General features: G+C 44.6%; 1 protein-coding gene across 1 annotated transcript; it reads left to right on the top strand.

Moving 5' to 3' along the window:
• Window positions 1-1,577: 1,577 nt before the first annotated feature.
• CD164 (CD164 molecule) lies at window positions 1,578-9,770 on the top strand. Its single transcript, XM_082755876.1, has 6 exons — window positions 1,578-1,801; window positions 3,411-3,488; window positions 4,886-4,957; window positions 6,722-6,847; window positions 8,071-8,148; window positions 9,067-9,770. The coding sequence occupies exons 1-6, from the start codon at window positions 1,702-1,704 to the stop codon at window positions 9,216-9,218; spliced, it is 606 nt and encodes a 201-aa protein (XP_082612002.1). The 5' UTR covers window positions 1,578-1,701; the 3' UTR covers window positions 9,219-9,770.
• The last annotated feature ends 192 nt before the right edge of the window (window positions 9,771-9,962 follow it).

Raw genomic sequence — 9,962 nt, 5'->3', positions numbered from 1 at the left:
TTCACTCACTTGTGGAGACAAGCTGTAGCTGTAATTCTTGCCCTGCTGGTAGTCTTGGGTTTGTTTGGTTTCATTCACTTCATTTTCTCTCTGGTTTTCCAAATATGTACACGCTATTTTTTATCAGTCATCTTTTAACAATCACACTTAGCATATATCCTGTTTGCTTGCAGTTTAAAAAGATTGCTGTCCTCCTGCCACTCATAACACCAAACACCCTATTATTCACTGCTGAAAACACATTGAATACCGTAACCCCCCCAAGAGCTGCAAGAAGGGAAAAACGCGAGTTCAAATAACGCCTGATGCCTAGGGAAATTACGAGGGACTGACCCAGTGAATCAAGGCCGGCAGGATGCCAGCAGGTCCTTGGTCCTTGTCCCAACAGGACAGGCACCCCTGCGGCACGGCCAGAAGGGATGTGCAGGAGCCATGAGGAACTCCCGGCTTCAGCTGCCGTTTCGGCAGTGCTGCAATATCTATTTATGCTGCTCCACAGCTTATTTTACGTGCTGCTGAGTCAAAGCCATAACAGAAACATGGTATTTAAATAATGGATGTGGAGTCTATTTCTTCTCATTAAGGACCCAGCAACTGTAATCATACTGAGGGAATAACCGAGCTGTGTCACACCGGCATGTGCAGACCGAAAGGTCGCTGGGGTGGCGCGACTTCTCTGCCTTTGTTACCTTCCTGAAAGGAGTTGGAATGCCGTAAAATTCACAGCCAACAAGACATGTCAGGTCATCCCGCCATCTAGGAGGTGCCCCTTTATACCACAAAACTCATTTTGTCTGCTGTTTCTTTTGCTTTTCTGTTTCCTCTGTGAGGCTTCTTCACAGAAAGGCAAAGCGTGAGACATCCTACGCACCCCGACAGATGACAGCACAGAACTTTCTTCACCCAAATTATGTTATCAGCAGTCACAGAATCACAGAATATCCCCGCTTGGAGGGGACCCACGAGGATCAGCGAGTCCAAGCCCTGGCTCCACACAGGACCACCCCAAACCCAAATCCTGTAGTCATTGCCCAGTAACCCCGACAGGCGGCTCGCCTGAAAGCTCCCGATGCTGTATGGGTCTCGTGGCAATACAGCACCTTCTGGCAAGACACTAAAATGGAGGATTAAGCCAGAAGTTTATTTGGCTGCCTCCTCCCCTGTAGTGCGCAAGCCCGGCTCATGCTTAAGGGGAACGGGAGAATTTTCCCGATTTTATCTTTTCGTCTTTCACTCTGCCGGCACTTTTCCTGGATCAGCACCGCAGCCGGGCTCCCCTGCGTGAGGAGCACCACATCTCTTCGCCTCGGCTTCCCACCATCTGCCTGCGTCGGCGTCGCGCAAGCCATTTTTTCAGACATTTTTTTATTCGCAGAGGGCAAACGCCGCCTGAGGGGGGGAAGAACAACGCGGGGAGAGGGGGAGAAATCTCCTCAGCAGCGAGAGCAGAAGCCCTGTGGCAGGCTGAGGGGGCCACGGCGGCGGTTGGGGCAGCCGTTACCCGCCCAACGGCCGCCCCCTGACGGCGGGCGGGGCGTGACGCGGCCGGGGCGAGGCGGGGCCCGGCGGCGGCGGCGGCGCTCAGAGGGTGCGCGGCGGCGGCGGGAGCGGAGCGCGGCGGGGCCGAGGGCAAGAGAAGAAGGAAGGGAAAGGAAAGGAGAAGGGAAAGGAGAAGGGAAGAAGGGAAGCGCCGCCGCCGCCATGGGCCGGGGAGCCGCGCTCCCGCTGGCCGCCCTCTTGCTGGCCGCCCTCTGCCTGGCCGCGGGCGGCGCGCGGAGCCGTTGGGCGCGTGAGGCCGCTGGTGAGTGCCTCACGCCCTCCCCCCCGCTTCTTTCTCCCCCCCTTCCCTTCCCTTCCCTTCCCTTCCTTTCCCTTCCCTTCCTTTCCCTTCCCCTCCCCGCTGCTGACGGGGCAGCCCCTCCCCTCCCCTCTTCCCCTCCTCCCCTCCCCTTCCCCGCCCGGTGCCGGTCGCTGTGGGGCGCTCGGCCGCCCGCGGGGCCCCTCAGGGCTGCCCCGGCCCCCCGGGGGTGGCCCCGTGTCGTGAAGGCTTCCTAGCGGGTGCTGAAAGGCACAGGGTGCTTCCCCGGGGGGGGTTTGGGGAGGTTTGAAGGGAGACTGGAGGTCCTGAGGCGCCGGGTATGAGCCTGTGGGCTGTGCCAGGTCTCGGTCAGAACCAGCGAGGGGGTCCCAAAGGTGGACGTTGTTTGTTTGGCAGACGCGAAGCTGTGCCTGATAGCTGGAAAAAAGCATTTTTGATCTGGGAGCTCGTAGCGAGGAATGGCCATATACCCAATGGAGTGGTTTAAGTGGCACCATTTGCCACTTAATTGTGCTAAGACTGTCATATCCCTCACTGAAACGAACAGGCAAAGATCTTGTTACATCTCATTGCTTCTAAGAAGCATAAAGAAATAGCACTGGTATTCCTAGCCCGATCCTGCCGTACCCAACAGAAGGTCCAGCAGCATTCAGGCATGATTCAAATCCCCAGAATACTGAAGGCAGAGAGACGATCCCTTTCTGGTTATCATCTGCTTGTTTCGATTGCCAAAAATCCACAAACAGCCAAGCTGCCTTCGCTGGTGAGCAGAGAGAGGCGAGAGGTCATCCATCGGTGCCTGGAGGAGGTGGAAATGTGCGTGGAACGTGTTGGAGGCTGTGGTGCAAAGAGCCGTGTGTTGTCTGAATGCGATGAGCGTGTGACTAAGTCTTATTCAAAACTAATGCAGTGAAATTGTAGATTGGGAGAATTTGTTTGATCCAGACACTGGACGTGTTGACATTGTGGTTTCGAGAGGACAATGTGTGGCTCAGATTGACATTAAAAAAAGCAGCCCGACTGGTTGGGTTGCTGGCTTCTGCTGTGATCAAAATGGGGATAGATTTACTGTTTCTGCTTTCCTTTATGTGCACTTTTATGTGAAGTCCTCGAAGCCGGTGTCTTTATTTCCCCTAAATCAGCTGCTTTCTACTGCAGGATTCTCTCTTATTTATTTTTTTCATAGTTGGCTGTATTAACAGATCCATAATCAAAAGGAACCAAGCTTTTGCCATGGGAGGTTTCAATTAGCTACTTTGGTAGCTTCAATTAGAGCAGTATATTTTCTGTTGTCTGTCCAGGTTGACTATAATGAGAGATTATTTGAGGCATATTCTCAGTGTGTATGTGAGGTCTGGTTTTGGAGTATCAGTAGTGTTGGGAGGGAAATGTATTTGTCTCGTCAGATACATTCACAAATTGCAGCTTTTAGGAGCAGTTAGTTCAGTGAGAATGGTTGTGCCTTAACCCAGGGCGTTGATACGTGAGAAGTATCAATGGAAATATCATCCTAAGGACTGTTTCCATGGGTGAAGTTGCTCTCTTACAGTGCTACTTTTGACCTAACCAGTTATCTGTTTCTTCTTTTCAGACACCTGTGGAAACTTTTCTACCTGTGTTTCATGTAACAACACACATGACTGCCAGTGGGTGAAGTGTGCAGAGACAAGTAAGTAAGACTACATGAAGCAAATCCTTTAATCCAACTAGATGTATTTTTTCTGTATTGATGTTCACTACAGGAAATACGTTGTTCTGTTTGATAACCTAATGGAGGAAGAATTCATAATTTGTATCTGTTATTCAGTAAATTTGAAGTTCTTCTGTGAGACAATTGAAAATGTTCAGAATAAGCCCAGATTTGTAAGGCTTCTGATCTGAATCTGCTGCTGCTATCTGAATCTGCTAACGTTTTCCAGAACGTCAGCAGAACAAACTGGTCACTTGAGCTTATTGTTAAGGGGTCAGGTCACAAGCGGGCTGTGACATGCAGGTGCATCCCGGTGCGGCCCCTTTTGATGCTGTGCCATAGACCTGGTCACAGACACTGCGCCTGAACTGAAATGCAGTCAGGGAAAGGAATCCATAAATAAGATCAGTTAAGAGCAGCGTTCCTAAAAGTAAGAGTTGCAACCCACTGAAGGGGACGTAGTAGAGTCAAAAAGAATACAGGGCACTTGCTGGCCTCAGTCAGAACTTTGTTTTCCACATTGTTGGGGAGGTGGATGTAAATACTTCTAGGTGACCTCTTGTAGAGGAGATAAAGCTGCTGTTGACAAAGGCATATGAAGGCTACAGAAGTAGTGCTCAGGAGGATCGTGTACACTTTGTGAGGTGGATATAGGTAGAATAAGAAAACAGAACGGCTTGGCTGTAATAATGTTCTTGTGGATAGAGTATGTATGAATGCAGAGGATGGTTCAGAACTGATGAAAAGAATTTATAAGTTACTTGTCCGGTACAAACGTCCTGCAGGAAGGTGCACTGCATGTACTGTCTGACCAGCAGGCAGATCTCTCAGGTGTTTGAAGTAACTTCTTTGAGGGCAGAGAATAAATCTGAGTCGAGGAAAGTGCAGACAATGAACAAGAAACAGATGCCTTAAACAGTTACAAGGTCATGGGTCTATTGAAAAGGTGGAACTAAGTTGTGCTTGCGTGGAGAATTTAAGACAGTAAGAATTCTATACTGTTTCCACAGAGAAGCAAAATATTTAACTTGAAAAGTGTAACAAATAGTAGAAACACTGCTGAATCTTTATAGGCTATAAGGAAGTGTCAGGCTCTACTGTTACTGCAAAATGGTCTTTAATCAAGTATGTATAGTGCTTAAATGTTGAGCAGTAGAGTAACTAGTGGAAGAATGTACGAAAACTTCTGTAACTTTTAATATAAGACTGAGGTCCTGCATATTGAAGTGGTTTTAATGTTATCCTACCTAGAAGATACTTAGTTTATCCTGGGAACAGTTTATTAGCATTTAAGAATATCTACAGTAGCAGAGCTTTTTTTTTTTTTTTTAATATAAAAAAAAGTATTTAGAACTTGTTCTTTCCTTTTCTGACAGACTATACCTGTGTAAAAAGAGCAGAAGTAAACAGCTCAAAGTATAATGAATGTACGATTGAAGATTGTTCACGTAAGTACTTAGATATTTTGCTTCTAGGTTGTTTAAAGTGAAGCAGTCTCATCTGCAACTCCTTAACGTGGTGACCTTTGTTAATGACTTCTACAATTTACATATGCTCGCACGAGTATGTAAATAAGCCCTTTGCTTCCAGCTTAAACCGATGATGTGACATAAAAATACACAATTCTATTACATGTTCAGTAACTGCTACCGATGTTGTTTCAAGAAGCTTGATGTATTTTAATAGATGTCTCCTCAGCTAGTGCCCTGTTTTCTTGTATTAGAATGGATGAAATTTCCTGTTAGATGGAGCCTATCCTGTTTAGGAGCTTAGCACTATCCTCAAGAGAGTAAGTTTCATATTAAACAAAAATTTTCACATGGTAAATTCTCAGCTTTGTCTGAGAAGTAGTAAATGGGAAGGGGAAACTTAGAAACATACCTGTAGGCTATCTTGTGGTGGCAGTGGCCAGTCAGAAGTAATTCTGCCAGGCTTGAACTTCGGTATTGTTTCTAAAATGGTACCGGTACTCTGCATTACCCACGGTAGCTGGAAGGTGGCTTATCCCAAATAGCTTGACTGTGATGGTTACAGCAGGCCTCGTGTTGTGTGTGGGTTAGCCAGCAGTGGACAGCGGGGCTGTAAATGGGTACGGTGGCAGTGTAGTCCTGTGCCTCACCTCATGTCCTGTGAGGCTGAGGGGCAGGAGTACCTGGGTCACTTGGCTGTAAGGCAGCCGAACTCAGTCGGCTCTGATACAGGTGGCTGGGGAAGGGAGGCTCTCCTCACCAGCCTCCTCCCCGCTGCCCAGCTATGGCTGGTTCCTCCTGTTGTACAAGCAAGGGCTCGGTTTTAATAGGCACCATGGAAGAGTTAAATTAGTGATGTCAATCACTAACGTGGATGGATGGGAGCTCCTAATGAGCCAGTGGCTTGGCTCAGCACTACCTCTGCGGCGGGTTGACATGGAAGTATATTAAGGTGGTGCTAAACTGGCTTGAGGCCAGGCGTAGATTCTGATGTCTCTCTAAAATCAGGCTGCTCTGGTTTCCCACCATGCCAAACTGCTTCAAGATGCCAAAAAATATTAAATGACTCTGAGCTCTAAAGGCTTCTGGACATAATGGTATTCCCTCAGGAAGCTCAGGTCTGAGTGTTCATAGTGTGATCAAGTCCTGTCCGTGTGGGATTAGCTCAGTTAATACAGTAAATTGTAGAAGGCTTCGCAGGTTTTTCTGCTAGTTTTTTTTTTTTTTTTTTTTACGCCTATACTAGCCACAGCCTTCAGAACAGAGGCTGTCAAACTGTTGAGGATGTCCTAGTTCCCATCCCCCCAGCTTCAGCTGTCTAACCACTCTGCTTTCTGGTTGACCTTGGTAGGTCAGGTTTGCTTTTCTGAGCAGTGAGGTCAGGAAGCAGTACTGATTACCTACTTCGGTGTTGTGTAAAACCTGCGCAGTTTGTGGTTGTCCAGGAGGGCTGTTCTACTTTCTGTTTGCTTTGAGGAGCCTGAGTTGCCGTAGTCAACAGGGATCTTGCATTCTAATTTGCACCCAGGCTGAGCACTGGGTTGATTGCACTGCCTGTGACAAAGTCTACATGTATTCATTTATGCAACTTGTGCTTAGTTCACAAGATTGTTAGTTCAACTGGCTAGAAATTACAAACCAGAACTACAGAAGAATTCAGAGTCCCTAAAACTCTGCCTGCTACTGTTCTTCTGTTAAATACTGTTGCTGATGATTTTAATGTAACTTTTTATTCTTTCATAGTTCTTACAACTGCTCCTCCCGCTACTACATCGTCATCCAATACCACGACACCACCTTCCAATTCTACTACAGAGTCTTCCAATGCTACCACAACAACTTCTGCTATCACAGCTCATCCTACTATAGGTAATATGAAGGAGCATGACCCGGTGAAGCGATGAGTGGACGCACAGGATCACTTAGTAAACTGCTGCTTGAACTGGAAACTGTAGTGGCAATTAGAATGCAGTATGCCTTGCTAGGATTGCCTCTGTTCAACATAGAATGGCAGTAAGCTAGGGCTTAGTGAAGGAAAACAAGGACAAGGGCTTTTTCTGCAGCTCACTGTAGTAGCATGACTGCTTAACATCTGAGGCGTGGAATACAGGAATGGTCCCAAGGCTTGGAAGAAGTGGATTGTATAAACTATGACAGAGAATTTTTTCCTTCCGATATAACTAAGAATTGGCTCAGTGGTAGTTGTTTGAATTACATTAGTCATTTCCACAAATCATGGGTTCTTACGAGCCTGACTTTTTGTTGCCCAGTCCAAAAGCTTCTGTTCTTTCACACGCTGCTGTCTTAACAGTCAGGTTCTTAAGATCTTGTCTTTAAAAGCATCTGATCCTTAAAACAGCTGGGGGGTAACAAGAGCTGTACTTGATTAGACTCGTAACAGCTTAATGTACAGAGGGGTGATGATTACCTATCAGTAAATGAACAAATGTTGGCATTTGTCCTAGGTACAGAGCGGAATAGTCATTAATTTTTAGTAATACTAATCGTGGGATGGGGAAGGTCAGAGAGCCAGATTTCCATATTAAGTGAAGAGCTTTTAGGAGACAGTTTAGCTACAGGTGAAGTGTTCTCATATTCCAATTATGATGTTGGCAGTTAGTGGTTTTGGGAAACATTTTTTGGTGTTTATCTCCTATCTAGAGATAGTGCATTTAATTACTTAAATACAATAAATACTGAGTCTAAAGGCCACTCAGTGAAAGTCCTTGACCTTGATGCAGATTCAGTTGTCTTGAGGCAGCTGTCCTGATTCTTATTCAAATAACATTTATGTTAGTATTTGAAAGAAGGGTTTTCTGCCTAAGTGAAAAACTATTCTGATTTGCGGAGAGCCTTGAAATATTTGGATAACAATGGTATGGTCAGGCTGTAAGTTTAAAAAAAATAAATCCTTGTTGCGGAAACTTGGCTTAATGCCATGCAGCTGAACATGTAAATTGGATGGGGTATAGTCTGAGATCAAAATCTATTCTTGCTGAAACAAAGCAAATCACTTATTTAAGAACTTAAATACTTGCAAGGTTTGCTCTTGAAGCTTATGATACATGCTGAATTTTTCTTCTCTCAAACAGCTAACACCACCAATGCAACTACACATGCTCCTATGCCTTCAACCACCGCTACTCCAGTCACAACAACCCGTACTCCAGGTAATGGCTATTAGTAATATAGCTGAAGCATAAAACACTTAGAAATTGGTGTTAGTGTTGCCTTGAAAGGTACTTTTAATGTTGTACCAAATTTAATTTTGCTGAGGTTATATATATGTATGTATGTAGCAAGATAATAGCCCGACCAGCAAGGCTCATTGGTGAAATGTTAAGTGTCAGAAATGTGTTGGTCAAACTAAATCAATTGGCCACTTCTAATAGCATGTCTGAAAGTCATTTGTAAACTCAGCTGCAGGACTTACCTCTGGAAGATGTTTTATTTTTCACTTGTAGCATGGGATACCTTTCTTTAAAGTGTATGTATAGTGGGGTGCATCCAGTGGTGGGAATAAGTAAGTTGTAGTATTTTATTTCGGTATTAGTCCTGAACATGCTGTTTCATTAAAAGCTCTAGCGAGGTGAAGCTCTTTAAAACTAGCCATCAGCAGATGGCTGTTACTTCTAGATTCATGGGTTTTGACTTCAGTTGAGTTCTTAAAGTAAAATTTCTGGAGTAAAGTATAGTAGATGAGAGATAATGCAAATTTAGGCAAAAAAAGAGCAAGCAGGAAAAAATGGAAAATAGGTTTTGACTGACCATATCTATATTACACTATGGAAAGGAGGAAAACTTTTGGCTTTTTGAAGTACAAATAATGTCCAGCTGGGACTTGCTCAGTATTGAGGTCCAAGGCAGCTTGGCTATAAATATCCCTATCTTTTTTACAAACATTGCTTAATTAAAATTTCAGTATCACTTACCTAAATGCAGCTGCTGGCATACCTTTACTCTTACATTTTGTTTTTGTTGGTGTTCAAATGTTTTGTCTGAGTAATCTTAACAGGAGCACACCAACGCTACAATCTGTAAAGCTGTAAGCATTGTACACTCACAAACTGCTTTGTGTCCTTTGACAGGTACTGTGACTCCTGCACCTTCTTCACGCAAGTCTACATTCGATGCTGCCAGTTTCATCGGTGGAATCGTCCTTGTTCTGGGTCTGCAGGCCGTTATTTTCTTTCTGTACAAATTCTGCAGGTCAAAAGACCGAAACTACCACACACTTTAGGACCTGTCACTTTATAATGGACTAGTAGGCCAACACCTGTAGTTCACTGAACCAAAATATTTTCTGTTGCTCATGGAAGACAGCAGTTCATAATATCCTTTAAATTTCTAAGAGAAGACTTCAAAAGAATATTTTTGCACCATTATACTTGGCAAGAGGTAATATGAATCTCTCCAACAGGATTACTTGCAATATGCTGCATGGGTTCTAATGGCTGTCTTTTCTTTAATGGCTGCTGATGTGGGACTTCTTTTGTTTTTGATATGCCAAATGTAGATGTTCAAAGTCTCTTTCTCAGTGGCAACACTGTCTCGAGTAGACAATCTCATGACTTCCTATGAAGGCTGATTTAATCAACGTTTGATACAGTGTCCCTTCAGTTTTATTAAGATGTGAATTATTGGTGACTGATTTCAGGGAGTGAAATACCATTTATTCTAGCTTGTGGCTTGCACAGCGTGTTGCAAGAAAGGTGAACAAAATTGTAGAAGTAGATAGTCTCATAGTGGAATCAAAGAACCCTTTTTTCTTTTTTCTTTTTCTTTTTTTTTTTTTTAAACAGTAAAAAAATAAAAGGTTGCCTGACAAAATAATGCATTCCAAACAGAAATCCCATGCCCTTCCCAGATAATGTTGAAGGTGGAGAGGGGATGTATGGATAATGCTCGTAAAGGGGAAATGAAGATTAGTGCCTTAAAAGACTAAAAATTAGCAGGCTGTAAAAGTGTCTCACCTATCAAAGAT

Source organism: Aythya marila, assembly GCF_965140915.1.
Source record: "Aythya marila genome assembly, chromosome: 3".
Taxonomy (NCBI): Eukaryota; Metazoa; Chordata; class Aves; order Anseriformes; family Anatidae; genus Aythya; species Aythya marila.
The sequence above is the reverse complement of the archived record's forward strand: the minus strand, read 5'-3'. Positions and strand labels throughout refer to the sequence as shown.